Here is a 23,029-nt window from a genome sequence, read left to right on the forward strand (position 1 = left end):
AAATGAATGTATTCGTACCAGGGCATACCTGAAAAAATTGTGAAGAAAACTGCAAAAACTGAAGAACAGCCACTTTCGTTTGCATGTCATAAATGTATGTTTATTTCACAAAGAACCTGTGATACTGTGTGATAGGGTCCTGAGCAATATTGAAACTGGTAGTGTTTTTTAATACCCTCGCTTATTGATGCTGTGTAAATACAATATGGACCAGTTGGTCATATTTGAAAACTTGAAGTATGTGGCATTTTTTATCTCTCAATGGGAGCAAATAGCATTCCTGTTCATCTGTTTTGTTGTTTTTATCAACACAAAGTTTAAAACTGGAAATTGACACTGCTGTATCTTGGATGAGTCCTGTGTACCTCAGTTGGTAGAGCTGTGCCAAATTATCCATACCTCGGGCAACCCAACAGTTGGTTAAATTAATCCATGTTGGGCTTATCCAAACATCCAAATGTTGGTTCATTCACACGTATTATAAAAAACAATGTGTATTGTTGGATGGCCTAACCACTGTATTAAAAGCACTCTGTGATGCGTCATGCATAACAACAGCACTAAGCCATGGTATATTGACAATTATACCACACCCCCCATGTGCCTTATTGCTTAAAGGAACCAGCCAGTCAGATCAGAAGACTGAAGGAATTACTTAGTGGAGGCATGGCTTTCAAATAGTTTTGGCCACCTGTGAAAGTGAATGTAATTCCAGTTCACCTGTTGTTGCTATAACATGTTGACCATTCACCTACTGGGCTTCAGTCAATAAGAAAAGAAAACTCAAGAAAACATGAAAGAAAATACTTGCTTATTTGATCTTTCAATTTGTTATATTACTTGAATCCTTTTCATGCATCACTGATTATCTTTTCACACTGTCTTATTTGACCCCAGGCAAACACCCTATCCTCTTAATTCATCTCCTAAAACAAGACTAATTTGAGCAAAAGAACATTTTCCATATTCAATGAGATCAAAAATGGAATGTATCAGTAAATTTTGACTGAGCGACTTATCGAAAAAGAATAATGGATTTATTATTCGTAAAACAAATAATAAAAAGGTTATTAATAATGAAAGGTAATTTGTATATCAGTCAGTCAGTTGTAGCCTGCAGTCATTTTTATCCTTTACAACATGTTAAAACATAGAACAGGAGCTAGGTTCTTAGCTAGCCTACCAAGAACAAGATCTACTGCTAATACTAAAGTTGTCTAACAATGCATTTAAATTTTAACACTGACACTTTTTTTGGCTTTAAGAAGTATTACACAAGTTTATGAGTTCCTTGAGTGCCTATTGCAAATCACAGTATTGGCAGTTATACCATTTTGTAACAATATGAAAAACAAGCCAGTGGTAAACATAACAGCCATGTAGTTATAGGTATCTAAACTATACAAATATAGGTTGGGAAACCTTGGTCTGTAGATGCCCCATATCAAGTTTCAATGCAAATTTGTCATTCAGTACCAGAAGGGCAGGGTTGTAAGTGTTGTCCACACAATGTAAAATGACAAAAAGAATCATCATGGTATTAGTTTGTCCCTGAGGCCATTGATGTTCCAAGTAAGAGGGACTGTACCGATTTTCATGACTTTGGGTTTAATGGGTTAAGGTTTGCATTATCCGTTGTTTGTTAAGAACCAGTGTAATGGTGAAAATGACGGATCTCTGTGCCAATTTAGTATATATGGAGCAGTGGTGTTGCGTACTGACAGATATTGCGTACATACTGACAGGTTCAGCCACTCCATCACGTTAACTTGGTCTTACTTTACTATACCTTTTTGTGCTTGCGTCTACATTATTTCTCTAAATGTAGGCTATGTATTCATGTAACTGAACCCGAAGAATATTCTGTCCCAATTATAGAGAATATGAATAGCTTGCACATACATTTTATTCACAGTTTATGTGTGTATCTGCCGAAAATGAATCTGTCTATTGTTAAAAGGTGATGAAAATGATGCAAATCTAACACCTCTCAATTGCTCGGGGCTTGAAGAATTAGCAGGTGTAAATCACAACGCATAAAGGGTGACATGAATTAATTTTCCAGCTGGTAAAACACAAAAACGAAGGCCCAGATGTAACGACTCATATAGAAGAAAATAAGCTGAAAAACACAACAATGGTGACATAGAACAGAATGAAACAATGAGATACAGGTACATTTCAGCGAAATATCATTGACGGTGGCGTGCTCCATGTATTACTGATTAAGTAGCTCATGTTCATGTGTTAGAGTAGGCAAGAATATACGATTACATTCTATTCTGTTCAGTTCTAGGGTATGGTCAAATATTTTAGACCTAAAATGTTCTGTTGGAAAAAACGAATTTCTGGGACCTCGGTAACAAATCTCAGAAGTTTACAAGGCAAAAATAGGAATAAAAAATTGCATATGGTTCTGATGTTAGGGACTTTATGAAACTCGTTCGGCTATGGGTTTATGAATTAATTTTTTCCCGAAAAATACGCTGCGCAAACCTATTATATTTCTCATTATTCGTTATCTTCTTTTTGGTTGTCTATATAGCGCTGCATAAAGGCAATTTTGCTGTCCCAACAGGGTTTTGAGATCGGAGTCAAAATAATAGGTTGTTTCGTCTCTATAATGTGAGATCAAGATATGCAATTTATAAGCTCGTCGTTCTGTCTTGATAGAGTGAGATGTGAACATATCTGACAAAAGTATTTCTGGTGAAATATAATCCTTGAAGAGCACGAGAGCGGACAGTTTATCTGATACTGAGTTATGTTTAAGATGTTAAACGTGTTGCATATCACTTTGAACATATTATCGCATTTGGGCACGCATCCCAAGAAGCAGGGTCCCGACTGAGATTTACAATGACATTGTAAAAGAATTGGACCAATAGGCTTATTAAAATCTCTTATTAAAATGTTTGATTTCAACAACAAAATTAATAATAAAAATGTGTTAATAATCCTATAATAGCATTGTAGGTATTATTATTATACAGACTGCACACGAAATCAATGAAACAAAAAGTAACCAAACAATGGAATTTACATTTTATCCAAGTTTTAATGACAAACTATCAAGTTTTCGAAACTATAACCAATGCTACGTATGCCTGACCGACTGTCATTTTCTCACTCGTTGGGGATATGGTTTAAAACTGTATACATAGATGTATTATATATTGTTATAAGATAACGTAATTGAAATTACTGTCACTCATTTAAAAAATACATCCCATGGTCATGCTTGTTCTTTAACCTCTTATGTAATACAAAAACATATTTTAAATAGGTAGAATGAAAATTGTCAATTTTGATAATAACCTAATAATCGTTGATACAGACTCACATAGTCAAACACCAAACGTGAATATCACGTTTAATGTAGTAAAGAAAAAGTAATGTTGAGTTTTTTTTATTTTCCAAAGTCATGTGAGCACACAGTACAAAAATGTTCACTCTCGGACAGGGGTTCAAAGAAAGGTGTGTAGCCTACTTACAGAATAGTGCATTATTTCTAACATCTATGCAAAACAAATAAAAAAATATATTTCACTAAAAAGTGCTACATAACATGATATCCCAGGAGTGATAGGCCTAATGATTGCAAAAAATACGTACTGAGGTAACAGGATTTTTCATCATTCTGGCGACCAGTAATATGCCTGCACTGTACATGGTCCAATATTATCAATCAGGTATTTGACTTAGGCAAAAACAAACTTGTATTTGTCTAGGTAACAATTATTCGTATATGTAACAGACTAGACAATAACAACTTTTGAAAACCCACAGGAAACAAAATATGGACAACATATGCATAGAATACCTTTTTTTCAATTGACATGAACACATACAATTGAAAGCGTCCAAGCTATTCCAAAATGAGATTCAAAAACATTTTCAGGGGTAATATGGAATCCCATTAATGTAGCCGACCGGTGATTGCCTATTTTTCAATTTAAAAAAGTCTAAACAGATTATTTTAGGAGGTTCCTTTAGATTTCACTTTTCCATAACAATGGCTTATTTTTGACCACACACCTATTGTGCATATTCAGCATTGTACAAAAAACGATTAAACGGTGATGTTTTAATGTGAGTGTGAGAAGGGAACAATTCAACGGAACAACTCAAGTTCAGATAGATAATAGGTGTCTAAACTGTAATGAAGATTGCTCTCAGCCTGTCTTCTGCCAACTATGGCTAGCAATATAGACCACAATGCAGATGTCCACCAGATTGTCCAAAACCCCTTCAGCCACAGAACGACAAACTCGTTTTTCCCCGATCTGATCTGAACAGTCTTTTGTCCAACATAAAGTCGCTATGATCTCTGGTTCATCTGAGCTCTCTCGGGTTGCATCATATGTCCAGACAACGTGAACAGAGCGCGCGGAGAGACGACACTTGAAAATGTGGGAGTCAGCAGTCATTCATCCCGGTGTGCATAAGAGTGATTGAGATGGCATCGATGTTTACTTGGGGCAGTGACGTTATCATCATGCGACCTTTGACGGCGTCCATCTGTGTACATCAGTCCTCTGAGATGACATCGATGTCCTCTGGACTACTTCCCTGCTGTGTAGCTACTCTCCAGCGACTCACGTGCTGGCTTCCTTTCCTTTTCTGCTGAGACTCGGGCGACTCCTCCTCCAGCTTCTGTCTTTTGTGTTTCGTCCTCCTGTTTTGGAACCACACCTTTACCTGGGAACCAAAGGAGAGACATCACATTTAGTCTTGGAAGAAACTAAAATATACAAGGAACTTGTGAAACCTCTTCTGGTCCCCGAATATAGGTTTGAGAACCCCTGTAAGTATGAGGCCCAGGACGGCCCAGCCGCTACCTTCGGTGCACATGTACTGCAATAGCATGAGTTCGAATTCAGCCAACTGCTCTTTAATACTCCATACTACATTTGAACACCGTTTCTATCAAATAAAACATGAAAAGAACATTGAAAGTTTCAGACATCACTGAATTCTGTATTACTAATAGAGGACATGTTGCATGAGATTGTGAAATCTTAAATTGCTATTGATTCATGTAATTTATGTTTCTTTAAGCAAATTAAGTCGTAAATAATAATTGTGGAAGTTACTGCAGAATTTATTGGCATCAACTTGCCCATCCCCATAGATACGTAAGAAAAAACAATTTCCCATGTTTCTGCAGCCTATTTTGTTAATGAGAGGGTGTTGTATAGTACTGACTGAGTGTTTACTCATATCCTCTGTTTCATTTCTCTGGAATGCAGCCATGCCTCAGGCCTTTGGGGGATATATTGGCAGTTTAAGATTTAAAGATTTTAGGGTGCATTCAATACAGCTGATAATCATTAACCTTTACATTATACGATCAATTCATTTGAACCTTGGTATCATTCTGGCATTATGCATTTTGAAAATTGTTTTCTTTTTCTTTGTAAAGCACATCGAATTGCTACTATGGATGAATTTTGCTACATGAATAAACCTGCTTGCTTGTTTAACAAAAACGCCCCACAAAAAAAAGATTTTTCAATGTTATTATAATTTTCTAAACAGACTAGTTAACTGTTCGACCACCTCAGTCTCACCTGTGTCTCAGTGAGACAGAGGCAGCTGGCAAGCTGTTTCCGCTCAGCTCCAACCACGTAGTGGTTCTTCTCGAAGGCTCGCTCCAACCTGATGAGCTGGGAGGGGGAGAAGGCTGTGCGGATGCGCTTTGGCTTGCGGGAGAAAGGGCCGTGCAGGAGCAGGTTCTCTGGGCTGCTGTCCTCACCTAGGAAGAGAGGGGTTATGACAGACAGGAATAATATAGAGTAGCTCGTGGAGTGCAGTTTTGTGTGGATTTGGACAATGTACAGAATCAGACACAAGGAAGGAGACATAGATTAACAGAGACAGAGAGAGACACATTATACATGCTTAGGGGAGCTGTTTTAAAAATTGGAAAATTCTTTCAAATGTTATTATTTATTGAAAAACTGTAACGCTTCGGTCAAAGACCTTCATCAAGCAAGTCTCAGTTTTATTGATATAAAGAAAGTCTTTAGTAAATCTTATTGTTCACCGTATATGGCATCATTGGTGATGAATGCATGTATGTCTCATATTTAAACATGTCCATGTTTAAATATGTGACATACGGCCAGACATACTGCCAGATCCCGATTGCCAGATTAGCCATGTACATGTGCCCCATGTGCTTGATTTGTATCATAACATGAGTAATTGATCCATGTTTATTTTTAATTGTACTTTACCTTGATTTATACAGATACCTTGATTTGTATCACAGCGACATTCAAATAAATTATATAAAAATGAAATATTAAGAAATACAATCACAAAAATGAAAATGCCATGAATCAAAAATATTTGGTCTGTCCCTATATTTAACTGAAAATAGTACAAAGACAACCTATTGTTTTTTGAAAAATATATGCCCATTTTGAATTTGATGCCAGCAACACGTTTAAAATAAATTGGGACAGGGGCATGTTTACCACTGTGTTGCATTACCTCTTCTTTTAACAATACTCTTTAAGTTTTTGGGAACTGAGGAGACCAATTGCTGTAGTTTTGAAAGTGAAATGTTTTTCCATTCTTGCTTGATATAGGATTTCAGCTGCTCAACAGTTCGGGGTCTCCTTTTCAATGGGTGACAGGTCTGGACTGCTGTCAGGCCAGTTTAGCACCTGGACTATTTTGCTACAGAGCCAAGCTGTTGTAATACGCGCAGAATGTGATTTGGCATTGTCTTCCTGAAATAGCAAGGCCTTCCCTGTTTTCTAGATGCCATCATATGTTGCTCCCAAACCAGTATATATTGTTCAGCATTAATGGTGCTTTCACAGCAGTGGGGAACCATCAGGACCCTCAGAGAGGGCCTAAGGATAGATTAAAAAAATATATATATATTTATTTATTTATATTTGTCTTTATTGTAATTATCTTCTTATTCAATATCTTCAGTTTGTGTTGGAAAAAGAAGAAAGATATCCAATCAGAATCTTTAGTGATATTCCATGCTCATTGGCTAGGCTCTCTATTATACACGTGAATAGAAGGAACCAGCCAACGTTATTGACATTGACTTCAATTAGAGCAGCATTATGGAATGACAGTAGAATCATCCAATCACTTATTATCTTGTAATAGGTGGGACAATTGTATGACCCCTCAATGCCCTTTAGACTAGAGGGTCTAAGTAAACATCACTAATTCAGAGCCAATACCAAGCCTTGTCTCATTTTCTTACGCTTGAGTCTAGCTAGCTGGCTAGCTTTTTGCAGCGAGTGTACGTAAGGATGGCGATGGTCTGGGTGTCTGCCCTGGCTTTGATCTCAATTGAAAAATAACTTATTTCAGATTCTAAATCAAAAGACAAGCTACATGAACCTACCATCATCCATTTCATAAAGAATGACAGGAGAATGGACTTCATTTTTAAATAATAATCATAATTGTGAGTGGACTTTTTGTTTTCATCTACAGTTTGCTTTTTGTTGCCATCTCATATCATTTTGAATACAATGTGTAAAATATGATTTCAACTTTAGATCACTTGTTCTGTGGTAAAAACTAAGGTAATGACGTTGCAGTTGGAAGTACTGGTTACATGACATTTCTTGTTGTGGTGCCTTTTTTTATTGTTGCATGCTGGTCAGAATACAGCGCAACTTTTTTCTCTCTGACAGCATATGCTGTCTGTGGTCTTGAAACAATCTGAGTAGTTGCGTGATTTAAATTATTCCGCCACTATTTGAGTGACTGTTGGCAAATGTTTATTTGAAATGATGCAACCGTATTTCTTCTAATGTGGTTCCTGCCATCGATATTTGCAAAAGTTGTGTGCGTGTGCTGCTTCTGTGAGCCACAGCCGAGGCTAGGCTTAGGACCATTTGACTCTGTCATCAAATCTCCTACATAGGTCTGTTAAAGAAAGTCATGCTTTTTTTGTATTACACAACTTTTCCTGTTTTTTGTTGCCCCTGTCCCAGCTTTTTTGAAACCTGTTGCTGGCATCAAATTCAAAGTGGCCATATATTTTTCAAGGAACAATAACAAAATTCAGTTTCAAAAATGTTTATGTTGTCTTTGTCCTTTTTTGTATTGAATATAGGGTTTAAATGATTTGCACATATTTGCATTCTGTTGTTATTTCCATTTCACACCGCTTCCCAACTTTTTGGGGAATGGTGTTGTGCTTTAAGGTTACTCTGCAAGACATTCCTCAAGAAATAGCCGGCCTTCACAGCACATTTGAAAAATGCAGGTTTCCTAGTTTATTTTAGAAGATAATACATACATTTCTGTAGTACAGCCTCATATGCAAAATTTACAATTTTCTGGCATTTACCCACTCCCAGCCAACTGATGTTTACAAAAGACATTGATGACTGACAAAAGTGGCCTGTGCAATTTCATTTAAATTTTGACATTACAGATAAAATGTATTTATAATAAATAAAAAACTAACTTCACCAACCCAGCAATGTGTGATTTAAAAGATTATAATTTAACCAAATCCTGAGATATTTGTAGGTAGGAAGACATCCTATAACAGAGGTAGTCATTTAAAGATTAGATTTTGGGACCTAGAGCATATATATACATAGTTCAACTTGTATTCAGAACTTTTTTATTAATTGGAAGTCAGACTAAGTATGCAAAGGCCATTGCATGAGATTGAGCACCACTGTAATGTCATCAGCATAAAAATAAAAATTAGTTTCCAGTTTCTCACAGAGTTACTGACATTGTTTATATACAGAGTGAGTAATAAATGACCCAAAATCCAACGCTGTAGAATTCCTTTGTGATTTGCAATAAATGTAGATTTAACCAAGTTAGCAATAATTGCCTGTGGTCTATCGCAGAGGATATTCTGAAACCATAAGCAGGTGTCTATGGCCCAGTGAGATTTTTGGTTTAAGCAATATGGAATGATCAACTGTATGACATGACTAGAGAAACACTGTTTAATTTCTCATCCAAAGCTTTGGCAATATAATTTATAATCAAATTAGTGGCCACAGTAGTGCTTTGTCCAGGTCTAAAACCTGATAGATATTTTTACAAAAAAAACGCAACTGTGTACTCTCCAATGACTCCAGGATTTTAGAAAAAATATGTGTAAGAGCACACGGGAGGGTTGCATACTTCACATAGTCATGTTGGTTCAGCTAACAGGACATCCATCACCAGCAAAATTTGAACTGTTGACAGAGAAAGGAACTGACTGAGACTTTTAAAAACAAGCCTACTGGTTCCTCAAACACACACACATGCACAGAAATAGGACTTCATCTAAAAGAATGGCCCCCATAACACATTGGGTTTCCATACTGATTCAGGAGATATGGGTGACAGGTGTTTCCGAATCTAGAGGGCTATTCTCCTGTGGATGCCAGGTTTACTGTGCAAGAGTTAACCTCTTCATACTGTGGCATTGACTTAATTTGTATACAAATGTAGGGCCTTTAGTGTGTCTCAACGTTGAACATGAAATTCGTTTAGTTACGCCTCGTATGGCACCATACGTAAATATCTAGAGCTGAAAATTTCCAAAACCAATTGTTGTGCAGATAAAGTGGTGTGCAATTAAGCAAATTAAATCTCATGCAAATGCTTGATTTTAATTCAACAAGAGGCATGAAAAAAATTGTTTTCTTTTTCATTATTCTGTACGTGACTTTCTTCTCGCCACAGACCCAACATCTGCAGTCCCGGGATTAAGACTTGTCTATTGAAATTATGCATAAACATCCACCGCATGAAAATACTGAACCTGGCTTGAAAAGAACCTCACAGCACAATTCCAACCTCAAACACGTGTACGCAAAGTGGGTTGAAGCTCGGCAGTTGAGGGTCAGTGTGTGGGTTGCACTAACGCTGTGAGATATGATGGGCCCTGTCAAACCCAAATCAATCGGAGACACCAGGGCTGCAGTGTCCAGCCCTATTCATTCACATGTAAAACAGGAACCAAAGATGGCGCATCTCTGAAAGGAAATGGATACGGAGAACCCATCAAACTCACCAATGAACTTGGACTTGCAAATATGTTTATATAGTGCACAAACACTAGCGGAAGAGTGACTTAAAGATGTAGGACAGGTAATGTGGAAATACAATGTGATATTGCTGTGGTGATAAATTAATGAGATTGTGTCACTTTAAAAGAAACAAATAGACTGTTATTCTCCTCTACAGAATTTTTTTTCAAATTACTTAAATGAAAGGCCTGCCTGTTGAAACAACTAAGTATTTCACATGTATCATGAGATATAATTTGTGCTTATGGCAAATTCTTTATTGGGATGTACTTTAGCAAGCCACGCTACGATCGGCCTCACACCTACAGATAAAGGGAGTTACATGTTAAAAGGATTTGGAGCACTTGAGTGTCAAAGAGCAACTCCACTTAACCTAAAAGCCAGTGTATTCCTCATTAGCACTTGCTAAGTGTACATAATAGTAGGTTATCTCAGTTTGTATGGTTATTGGTGGGTCTGTGTCACATTGCAGCAACAAGACAAGTCACAATATTGTCACAGTATATCACACTCCAAATTATGCTATACATTGTGTCTCCTTAGTCAAATTTCTATAGCACCCTTTGAGGACCACAGTGGAAACACTGACTTTATTGGGTTTATATTTTTGATAGTTTGAGGTAAGTGTATCTGTTACTTGATATAACATTGTTCATGTATTTTTGACTGAGAAATGAAATACTTTTGCAATATAGCTCTAAAACTGAATACTGTTCTCTGCTTGCAATACTTAACCTGTTTTTATCAACTAACGACACAAAGACCACATTCAGCACTTCACCTATGTTAGCTAACAAAAGACGCAGAGTGCATATTTTCTGTCACAGGACTGTCATTGACAAACATCTTCAGCTGGTGTGCTGAAAATGCTTTGAACATCAGAGACCAAAACAACCTAAACACCTCCAAAGAAAGCAGAACAGCTTTGTTTCAGGATAAGAATGTCAATAGAGAGCTCCCCTGCATCAACAGGTGATGAAAGCTTTGGTCTTAATTCTTCTCAAGGGGCACTGAACACCAACAATCCAAAATGCCCTGTTCAGAAATAATGGGATTTTGTGCTGAACTTAACCATGCATCAAAAATAAAATAAACAAAACCATATCTCCATTTGTTGGGAAGATTTTCTCAATTTCAGCATCAGGCTAAGTTAAATAAAATGAGGAAACAATGTAGCCTAATATAATCTAGGTTTGAGACTTCCAGTGTAAATACACTCGTTTTACTTTGATATATCGACAAACGAAACAATACGATTTCCTCTGCCACTTTTTTCCTACACTTCACATAAGCCTGCACATGCGCCATGCTTGTTCTGGCTGGTGGTTTAACAGCTCAGATAGTCAGTCTGGCATCATGTGTTGTGTGGAGTCACCTCCCCTTACATCCCCCAGGAAAAGACTGAGGCTGAGGAGACACACCAGGCCGAATAATGGTGGCTCTACTCAGTCCTCCTTTCAGCAGGAGCGCTGATCCAGCATCAGTTTTGCCTCACAGGTCATAATGAATATAATTATATGGACTCAGGGAGGCCCTGGTCCTTAATCAGTGCTCCGACACTGAGACCCTGCGTGAATAACCCCGAACTGTAAGAGCGACCCAGCCCCGGTCACAGAGGGGAATCCTCCCCAGGGACCGGGTTTCAACAGACTGGCCTGTGCTCAGCGGGTGGGTGGGACACACAGGGAAACGTGCCCTCAACAAGACTACAAGGGAGGGAGCAGATGGCAGAGCCTGCAAGAGAGCTGCCGCATCAGTAGCACCAGTCCCCTGGTACCAACAAGACCGGTCTTGTCAGACGTCAGCTACACAGTTCTCATTAAAAACCTTGCATGGATGTGGAGGGGGTATTTGATGTATGCCGAGAGTCTGAGGTATAGGTGAGAAACAATAGTCTAGCTATACGTGACTTACTCAATCGGGCCAAATGCTCAACCTACAGATGTTAGCTACCACTCACTGAAATCGATGGGTTTGGCCTGATTAAGAACACACATGGGAAGGACCTGATTAAGAATACACATGGGAAGGAGCATTATGAAAAATAGTCAATAGCTTAGATACCTTCATTTATTCTGCCATTTGTCATTGGCTTATGATTGGTTATAGGTAATCCACTTGCTGAAGACATTGTTTGGTACCTCATTTTGATTTCACCAGAATTTCACCAGAAACATCTTCCATAATGTCAGTCTCAGACTAAAGAACGAAGCTAATGATAGAGCAGAAGATGTCAGGCTAAAGAATTTGTTCAGTGATCAGTTTCTTAGCAAATGTCATATAGAGTAGCCTATATGTCTTTTATTTTTGTCACCTAATTTCGGACAGTGCAGTGTAGAGAGTTAAGTGAGAAGCTGCCAATTGAAAATATGTAAGTATTAATTTATCAATATATTTGATTTAGGATTTTGCATTCAGGTAGTATGTTTTTTATTTATTTGTAATCACGCATTTAGCCTTCCCATGACTGTAATATGAAGTGATACATGTTTGTTTTTCTGTCTGTCATTTAACAAAAGGACAAAAATGGTTGGAGGACTATTAAAGGAAAGGTCCAAGTGGTTGGAAGAATTACAAAAAAGGTTAGTACCATGTTCATCCTGGCATTGAACACCTCCTATGAAAGCATAAAGGCTAAATGAAACCTCCAGACCATGGGGGATAAGATAGGTAGGTGAAGGAACTGTCTGCTCTCACAATGATAACAATCCTATGCGCACTGAAATGAACCTCAGAGGCTATACATACGGATATGCACCCCAATCAATGCCCTGAAATAGACCCCGATAAAAAGTGTCGCTCAGATATAGGACACAACATCATGTTTATATCGTGAAACTTGCCAGCGCCAACACGCCATATCCCGCTTTCGACAAAGGAAATGGAGGAGTAAGAAATAAAATTGAAACGCACTTGCATTTACTAACAATAAGTGACACTTCTGACGCGTAATCCTCCCTCTACATCCTCTTGGCTGTATTTGGCCTTGTCTAAACATTTGTTTTAACTGTTATTGGACACCATCACTGAGTGGATCTGATGTGTCTGTAAACAAAGATTCTTTATCTGAGCTCCTGCTCTGGGTAACAATGACAACAACCTCTGACTCGCGCTTGACTACCTACATGGCATTGATAGAACACGAATGTTACTTAGCCCAGACATTCTTGGAGAACTGATCTAGGATCAGGGCCTGCTTGCTAATTAAATTACATTTTATTAAAAGACACAACTGAGCAATAGCTTAGCAATAATACTCTGATACACTTTATAAATACGGCCCCTGGCAGCATGGTCAGAGCCCACAATACCTGAAGTCGCTGACTGACTAACTAGCCTGTCACGAGTCATGCGCAAGAGCTTTACAAGTTATTGATCCGCCAGTTTTAACAAATTGCTTTGTTTTGGGGGACCACCCAGCAGCAGGTAGGCCTACTACGTGGCAAATTAACATGCAACTGCTGAAGAGAGAGTTCAGGTAATTGATTGAATACTGATTTATTGCTTACATTATATTTTTCTTATTTTGTTGCTAATACATGTATGTCCTGTTAATTGTTTATAAGTTATTGGTTTAACAGAATATATCAGAGTTATCTAAATTTGAACACAAAGCATTACAGAATTTTAAATAATAATATTGAAATAATATTAATAATGTTGTTGTCATTTTCTGTTATTATGAGTTATTATGATTTGCTTATTTATTATAAAAAATTACATTATTTATTAATACTAATACTAATTTATTTTAATATGTTTTTATCATATCTAAAGAATTTAAACTAAAATCCTCATAATTAACTTTGTGAATACTGCATAAAATCGAAACAGCGGTATAGTGATTTAAATTGTTGATAGATTGTTCTATTATATTTTCTATTTTCATACACCTTGCACATTTGCTGTTGGTAGGCCTTGACACTTTATCGGGATATATGCATAGATTTCGTCCAGCTGTAGTAGTTGACATTTGAAAGTTTTATATGAATTTTATTTAATTCTATTAATTAAAAACACAAATAAAAGACATTTTGGCTTAGTTGTTTCTATAATTTATGTTCTAACTTTTTTTTAAATAAAGTATGGAAAGAAGGCTACAATGTAATTTGTTTTTTTATTTAATCGAAAATAAATTAAAAATGTAGTCTTCAAATAAAAGTTGCCAAATTGACTTCTGAAACCAAACCAAATATATGCATTTATCTAAAAAGTGTCATGGTCTACCGACGGGTTCAAGCCCTGAATTCGAAGGTAAAGTTGAAAATGTTGAACTGTCCATTCTGTTGCGTTGTTCAGAAGGCTATTTCAAATATAATTATTTACCGCCTAAAAGGTCAAGCATTGCAGCATCTTGAAAGATAAGGCAACAATAATAACTGTTCTCAATTAATTCTCAGTTGTGTTAAAATCGTGCATTTAGCTCGTGCATAATGTGTGCCAAACATAACGAAATAATGCACTATTTGGAAAGTATCCTAAAAGATACTAACTAGCCTACCTTGGAATCTGTGTCCGAGATATCTGTTACGAAGAACCCACGGGTAGAAATTCAAGGTATCTCTCTGATGCGGGTTGAAGAAAGGCTGCGACGGAAGCTGGAGAGGATGCAGAGGCAGACCGGAGTTGCCTGTGTGTGAGCCCGGGTCGGGGAACATCATATCTGGACTGCTGTACAAAGTCCTGCCGGAGTTCTGGAAGCAATTCCCGAAGGGCGCATGGTGAACTGATTCCGTGAATCTTAGAGCTGTAGGTCTAATAGGTTCGTCCCCGCCGGTTGGCGAGTTCGCTTCTTTGCCAACAAGAGATTCGATGGTAAAACATTTCTTACTGTGCTGGTACATGATCTCAAAAAGTCTATAGTTTCTATTTTACACTATACAATAAACTAATAGCGCAGACAGGTGATGCTAAAGAGCCAATGCAAGTCTGGTCCTTGTCTTTAAAAACCTCACAACAGCAGCTTAGTAATACAGCTCACGGAAAATCCATAACTCGCAGTGCCAACAGAGTTGCGGGTATAACTGGATCTCTGGAGCTAGTTCAGTAGTCCCCGACACTTCAATCAATGGGTTATCGACCAGTTTTCCGCTGTTGTAACAATCCTTTATCCGCAATGGTTTTTTATATTATTATCGAAAAAGTATGTATCGTATTGCCGTAAATCATTGGGCAAATGTATTCGCCTTTGATAAGGCAACTTAAGGTTTATAGCAGACTGACTCTTGTCTCATCGTTCCTGGAAACCATTTTTGGACTGTGCTGTATAAAGAGCTAGGATTAGTTAGCCTTTAAGAAAGAGCCTGTCACTCATCATGCTCAATACCTGCCCTCAACTGTCGGTGACAGAGGTGTGGTGGGCATGCGCAGATAGAACCACTTGACTAGCGCATGACAGCCATTTTGTTAGTTCCCTTGAGTAGCTGATGCAGTGTTCAGTTGAGACTGATAGATATACGTTTATTTCAATCCTGCAAAATGATGTTGCACTAGGTCAGAAGCGCACAATATTACGTTTTTCTTGTTAATGATTTCCTAAAATGTATAATTTACAAAAGATGTAGGAGTTTGCTATTTTTATCTTCCAAATGGTCTCAAATCGAAATTTCTTAGAAGGGTTTTGACTTCAACCAATTATTCAGATTTTTCTTATTTGCAAAGTTATAATAGTGGCACCTATGGGTTATTGTAATGCTATATTTCCAAATCATGCTATAATTCCAAATCATGCTATTCCTAACCTTTAAGTCATGTCTAACATACACCAATACTAGACTTTAAATAGCTCTATATGTTTAGATATCAACAGATGTTGTTGAGGAGGTTGAGGAGGGTTGTGTGTGTGTGTGTATGTGTGTGTGTATGCGTTTAGGGGGTGAGTTATGGGGGGCTGTAGATCAGAGCCAGTCCCAGGACAGATGTCAGTCCATTCAAAGTAGAAATAATCGTGGCTCAGGACAAGTCCACTAAAGCCCCCCTGCTTCCATCTTTCATGATCTCCTCTGCGGAAGGTGATGTGAACCTCCAAGGGCCAAAAGACCCCTTTGAGTGCCAAAAGTAGTTGTCTCCACCTCTCTTGTCTTCTACACCCGGCCTCCGGTCCTGCATATCATTAATAGGTTTTACTGGCAGTTCTGGCCCCGGAGCCTTTGATTCAGGCGGCCATTAACAACTATTAATTTTGCCTCTGGCAATAAATGACAGATTTTGCTGATTTGAAAGGAGGTATTAACCAGTTGGAGCTCTTGTAGTGACACAGTGGTGTGAAGCTGAGTTAAAATGTGATTATTGTCCCCCTGGTCGGCCTTGAATCAGCTAACTGGAGTTAAGTCCCTCTTACAAGGAATGAGGTTATTCTATTTCACTGCATTAAAAAGGCATGTGAAGAAAAAGGATGTGAGAGGAAATGGCTGCCATTTATTTAATTCTGTCAAGACATATAAAGCAGTAGTAGACATAATTTGATTAGAACATTCATTGACACATCATTGTAGATATTTTGAGCTGTATCTCCGTAAATGTTATGCATAATGAAGACAATTCCCAGTATTACAAATTCATGATAATAACCCAATAATGACTTAATCTAGGCTAATTAAAGTAGTTACAATGTACGTTATAACAAAGGTAAAAATGTAAGAGATCGTTTTTGAAAACTAAGGTACATCTTCTAGACATATATTGACATAATGAAGGATGCCAACCGAATTTTTATCTTAATTGTTGATCAATGCCCTCTAGTGGATGTTGTTGTTCTCTGTTTTACATACGTCTTGTTGGAGATCATGTTGAGGAAAAACATCTATTATATGCAGACGATGTCCCAAACATGTTTTCAAATATCTCAACCACTTCGGAAATATTTAAGTATATATATTTATTTCAGTATTTGAAAATGCCGATACACTGCCTAAAAACTACACTCCCACGCACTGATCCAATGTATTTGAAAATGTTTTTACAGAAGTCCTCTTAAAAACACCAGTTCTGTATTACAAATTATCATTAAAATACAATAAGGAACTAACAAGAACAGTGTTTAAAATACCAGCTAGGCCTAAAGAAAATATTTATTTAAATCCAGGTTTATTGTTTCACATAAATTCATTCATCGGATTTCGTAACGCTACTGTTCCTGTCTTTTATATAACTGCAACTGTCCAAAGATCAGGTGTATTTAAAAAAAAATACTGCAAGTGAAATTAAACCTACTTTTAAACCGATTAAAATATTATTGCAGTCCGCCACTCATAGCAACGATCCTTTTCAATTTAATTAGCATCACTGAAGTCCATTCAACATTTTTGACTTTTATACTGTTATTACAGTAAATAAATTATGTCCCTGCAAATAACCGATTTCATTAGTAAATGCAATTTAACCTATTAGGTATATTAGGCTTCTGTTGTGTAACGTTTTGTGACCCTTAATTTCTGTATGGCTCTCCGGGTTGTCTGGTTTATTTAGTCTTGCGCACAAACATTTCCTGCCTCTGTCAAGCTTGAGCCCATAAATGTCAATTACGGAGAAGAATGTCAGTATCTAGTCTGAATGTAAGCTTTTACCTCCTCACACCTGGCTTCTAGGAACATAATACCTGGTTAAGTGAGGGCCAGTATGCCTGGAGGGAGTTCCTAACAAGTAAACAGACAGTAGTGGCCCATAAAGCATTAGTCGTCCAGTTTAGGCCTGTGATACTGCAGTCCTCTGTTCATCATATCATAGTCAGATAGATATATTTAATCATTTATAATTATTTTATTCGGATTAGGCTAATTTCGATGATTAATTCATGTGAGGCTACTTATTGTCCTATTTGCGGGAATATATAATGCTTCCCCACTTTCTATTTTGGACTAGGCATTTTCTAAAAGCCCTATAAACAAGAAATAATCCGTCACACAGCTCAGTTCTTCAGTTTTATTATGAACAACACCAGTGAAATAATGTATAAAAAATAAAGTAACAACACAATAAAACAATGTAGAGACAGCAATCTATCGAGTAATTTTCAGATTGACAAAATAAAAATAAAAACATTCAGAAAGGCAACCACAAGTGAAAGTGTGTAACACAAGATAAAAGTATGTAAAAACAATGCTCATTAATAAATTGATCCATTCCTCATTTGTAAGGCATTTACATTTGTCTCTACATTTGTTATAAGTAGATAAAGGCCGTTATGTGCCAACAGATGAAATACTTCACACATTTTGTACAAGTTGTCAATAACTGCACCAGTCTACAAATTAGCATACCCTGTTTTTTTGTGAATGTTACGAACTCGCTGCAAAAAAACTTTACTACGGATTACAACAAGTGTGGGAGTAATTAATAAATGGTGTGCAGATATCAAGGGGGGTAAAACATTAGGATTAAGTAAGGGATCTTGTTAAAGATGAATATAACACTTCATAAAAATGGCACAGGCTAAATTATTGTCTGATTGATAGTAGACAGCATAATTTTAGCAACTCAAGCCACACATGTGGCGACGTCTCTCTCTTGTGTGACAAGAATAAAAATCAAATAATCATCAGACATGTTTGGTTACCTAAATGTATTCACAAATATTACTTAAAATAAAAAATAAATCTAATGACTATGGTTGTACTCGAAAATTAACCCCGCTTCTTATTCGGTCTTTCGCGGTGCGCAAGGCTCTCCCCGTCCGGTGAACAGGACACCTCCTCTTGGCTCTTCCTCCACCGCGTTCTCCTGTTTTGGAACCAAACTTTAACTTGCGTCTCAGACAATCCCAGCGATTTGGCCAAAAGCATTTTCTCCGTCCCGGTCATGTATCTCTGCTTACAGAACACCTCTTCGAGTTTAGTCAGCTGCTCGTCGGTGTATATGGTGCGGATTCTTCTACATCTTCGCAAGAAGGTTCCCCTGAATAAACTATCCCGTTGTCCTGCAGATTATTTTTTTTACAGAGAAATAAAACGAATTATGGCTAACATATTATTAATAATACATTATAATTCTACACATCCTGGAACTGTAATTAAACCAAAATAAAACATTGACGACAGGGTCCTAACTTGAAATCTTACCGTTAAATAGAACTCGATTATAACCATTTGGTTGCTGGTAATAAAATGGGTAAAGGGAACTTTTTAAATGGCCACGATGCGCCCAAGTCAGCATTGCGGGATGATGCTGCGCGGATCCGCCTGGTTGCTGAATCTGTTGAATCTTCTGAGCAGCGGCTTCGCGGGGACCAAGCGAAAGGATAGCCTCAATATTGAAGGAGCATGCCTTCTTTGTCTGTGTAGTAAATGGAATCTTGTTTGGCCTCCACGAGGACATGTCCGTTGCCTCAGAAAAAAGAAAATACGGAGGTGAAAAAGATGTCATGTTGAAGGAACTCGCGTCAATACCTCTTGCCATGTTGAATGTGTGGTTCAATGTGCATAGCTCTTTCCCCAGACCGGAGAGTAGGACTGTATACCCCGCCTTAACAGACAGATCAGAGGGCCTGAGGGGTGTTGCTGTCCCATCCAGTCGGAAAGTAGTCTACTTTAAGGAGATTAGTGTACAATCGTCTTAATGGGGCCGAGTCGATGAATCAATTAGGACCTGACATGACTGCATGTGTGATACATGGAAGTTGTGTGGTACTTCTGTTCTGTTTTACACTGCCCCCTCTCCTTCAACTCCGGGTTGAACAGTGAAAAGTGTGCGCTCAGGAGATGGAGCGATACTGGAGAGACATCAGTTTAGAAAAAGCCTCTAATTTAAAAACAGGAGTTCGGGTGGAGATGCTTTGGTAAGTGTGGGGTTGTCTACAGTATACACCATAGTCTCACTAAATGATTATGTGCGTCATGGTAGTGCCCCATCTGTTCTAAAAGCATTGCGTTGACCTTTCTGTTCCAGCTTGATATTTCCATTCCCTGTCTGTCACTATGAAAACATCATATAGGCTACTGATGTCCAAGTTCAATAGTGACCGTCTACTGTGCTTCTAAGCAGGAAGCATAGTCACCGGAAGGCACAGATGAGCTGCAGTGATAAAACACTCACAATGCACACGCACAAGCACGCACACACATACACACTACTTTATTACTGCCAGCTACATAGTTAGCCAGCTTGGCTTGGCTTAGATCTTGATACTTACTGTACTGTACGCATAGCAACCTTACCGATTAGATTGCTCGTCAGACGTCATGCATTGCTCGTTTCATTAATTACAATATTACCGACAATTTCTTCGTTTTAGGCAAAGGTGTTGTTAGGCTTTCCTGACAGGAAGAGAGACAGGGAGAGTGATTATTATATAGGCCTAATTAATCGTGTAAATGTCTATAAAATGTTACATTCATAAATAGTATTTTAATATTTTTGTATGATTTATTTTCCTTGTTGTTTATTCACTGCTAATGTAACTCCCCTGGCACACTGCTGTTGGTATACCTCCACTTAAAACAGTTTTTAGTGTCGGGTTTTCTGTATAGGTCCTACATGTTTTGTTGAGCATCTAATAAAAAATAGCTAGCTTATATCTGACCTAGCTACTGTAAGATAGTCGGTTAATGTATGATCGTCATGTGTAAAATAGAAATGGTCATGAACTGTAATAACGGTGGTAAAACGGTCGATAAATCGATAAAACTCACCGTTCCATTGTGTTCCCCTAAAAAGGCTGGATGTACGGCCTGGTAACCAGCAAGATACTTAACGTACAACGTAACGACACACAACCAGGCTCTGAGGACTGCGAGGTACACATCCTCTACATCAGGGGTGGGCGGGACCAAGAAATCATCCTGGGTGTCTGCTTCATGTTTATGCATTAATCAATTTCAATGGAGATTTATGCAAATTAAGATATCTCCGAACAAATTATTTCTGGTTCTTATTCAAGTTGAGAATAATTTCAATTTAACTTATAATAGTGGGTTTCAGATGTTACATATCAAAAACGTGCTTCTGAGTTGTAACTATTCAGACCTTTAGGCTACTTGTTAACGGCTGGGCTAGGCTGCTGGTTTTACTAGTAGCCTAACCATTGTTAGATGTTAGTACATAACTTCAGAATCAAGTTGGCCTAACTATTCAGATTGTCAAATCTTTTTCTGTTTTCCTAGTAACCATGCATCAGATAGTCAACTAGTAACCATGCATCAGATAGTCAACTAGTGCTAGTATCTTTTTATAAGTATAGCTATAACAATTACTACTAGTAACATTTCTATTGTTACTAGTAACCATTTTTTACTTGTCATCTGTAATGACTAGTCAATATGAATATTGAGAGTTCAATTTAAAATTTTACTAGTAATAATACAACTTTTTATAGAAACAACTGGAATATATACTAATAACTATCAAATAGGAAATTATTAGTTAGTTTTCTAGTAAACCTGACATAGATAGGTGACTATTTGAATAGTTAGAAGTCAAAGCAAATAATGAATTCAATTACAAAAAATAATGTTAACAACAATTTTTGTAATAGGTGCTAGCAACTCTTTGAATAGTTAGGCCTAGCCTTAACTAATGAATAAGTAGCCTACACGTATCTAATTAATAGTTACAAGTAAATCTGTAATAGTTACTAGTAACTTAAGAATAAGTACTAACTTAAAAAATAGGCCTACTAGCAGAGGTGGGAGACTCGAGTCACATGACTTGACTCGAGTCTGACTCGAGTCACAATTTTCAGGACTTGTGACCATAGACTGTATAAATACATTTTCCGGACTTGTGACTTGCTTGATTAAAGTATGAAAATGACTTGACTTGACTTTGACTTGAGAACAAGTTACTTGAGACTTGACTTGACTTGAAGTGGAAGACTGGACAATGACTTGAACTTATAATACATGAACAGCAATACAATTATTTTATATGTTGTGACATCAGCAGCACTATTCAGCGTATGTGCCTTTAACGCTGCACAATTCAAACCGCGCCAAACATGGCAGACAGTAACGTTAGTCGAGCTCCACAAATAGTATCGTTTGGATACAAGGACTTTGAACTGGACCGTGTGAATAAAAAAAGATTTGCCAGATGCAAAATATGCAACAACGTCAAATTTCATTCGTCATTTTAAGAACCACAAAGAAAGGTAAGAAAGTAATCTCAGTTTCACTAAGATCTATAACGATTAAGTAATGAATTAATCTTTTGTTTGTCATAATTTGGCCTTGGTTGCATATTTTATTTTTTCTTGTTAGAAATGTGACCATTATCATTACAGAATACATCTGGTAAATAGATGTAAGGGAATTTGACTATAACAGTGGCATAACCTGAATTTTAATGTTGATGGGCATCTTAAAATGAGCGGGCATGTATATTATTACACGTAGGCTATAATGTCTGTATTAAATGTGGGCATTTTCAAGTGTTGGTGGACTGCGTGTGGAAACTAAAAAGCATTGTGCTTACACCATAACAGTTAACTTTACTGCATGAAAGGCTAACATGGAGGCGCCGATTTAATTACTAGCACCTAAACATTTCGAATAGGTTTTTTTTTTTACTCATACAGACAAGAATAATTACAGCGTAATTACATATTAGGCAGTTTTTCAGTCACAATAATTAGTTTATAATGTTGTTATTATTAGACCTTATTACATATATTGGCTGAATTCCAGTGCAGAATGCGTGTTATTTCTTGATAACAGACCGTTGCCATTAAAAACAGCGCGTTGCTATGGACGCAGCAGGATTCTAACCAGAGACGGAACGGACTATTTTCTTTAGAGGAAGCAATAAATATCGTTTTGAAATCGATAAATTCCTTTTGAAATCAATATTTTGTGTCAAATTATTGATTTATTTGGTAGGTAGCCATGTAATAAGCGGGATAAGGTATAACGAGGCGGTTGTTATAGCGAATACAACCCCTTCAGGCTTATTCAAGATCCCTCCGCTTCGTCCCCCCAAAAAATTGTACCGCGGAGGAAAAAAATATTTGATTTTGAAATCGAGCTTCGCACCAAGCGCACGTCAGAAACAGAGGACAG

General features: G+C 37.4%; 1 protein-coding gene across 1 annotated transcript; it reads right to left on the reverse strand.

The window, feature by feature from the left end:
* Positions 1-3,417: 3,417 nt before the first annotated feature.
* Positions 3,418-15,287, reverse strand: emx3 (empty spiracles homeobox 3). Its single transcript, XM_010897474.2, has 3 exons — positions 14,542-15,287; positions 5,574-5,758; positions 3,418-4,701 (listed from the first exon to the last, which is right to left on the reverse strand). The coding sequence occupies exons 1-3, from the start codon at positions 14,882-14,884 to the stop codon at positions 4,531-4,533; spliced, it is 699 nt and encodes a 232-aa protein (XP_010895776.1). The 5' UTR covers positions 14,885-15,287; the 3' UTR covers positions 3,418-4,530.
* Between the last annotated feature and the right edge of the window lie 7,742 nt (positions 15,288-23,029).

The sequence above is a fragment of the Esox lucius genome, chromosome 4, assembly GCF_011004845.1.
Source record: "Esox lucius isolate fEsoLuc1 chromosome 4, fEsoLuc1.pri, whole genome shotgun sequence".
NCBI lineage: Eukaryota > Metazoa > Chordata > Actinopteri > Esociformes > Esocidae > Esox > Esox lucius.

Coding starts and splice junctions, on each gene's coding strand:
- emx3 (XM_010897474.2), bottom strand. CDS start 14,884: ATGTACCAGCACAGTAAGAAATGTTTTACCATCGAATCTCTTGTTGGC. Junction 5,759..14,541: donor TCTCGGACACAGATTCCAAG/GTAGGCTAGTTA, acceptor CTCTCTTCCTAG/GTGAGGACAGCAGCCCAGAG. Junction 4,702..5,573: donor TCTGTCTCACTGAGACACAG/GTGAGACTGAGG, acceptor TTTGGTTCCCAG/GTAAAGGTGTGGTTCCAAAA.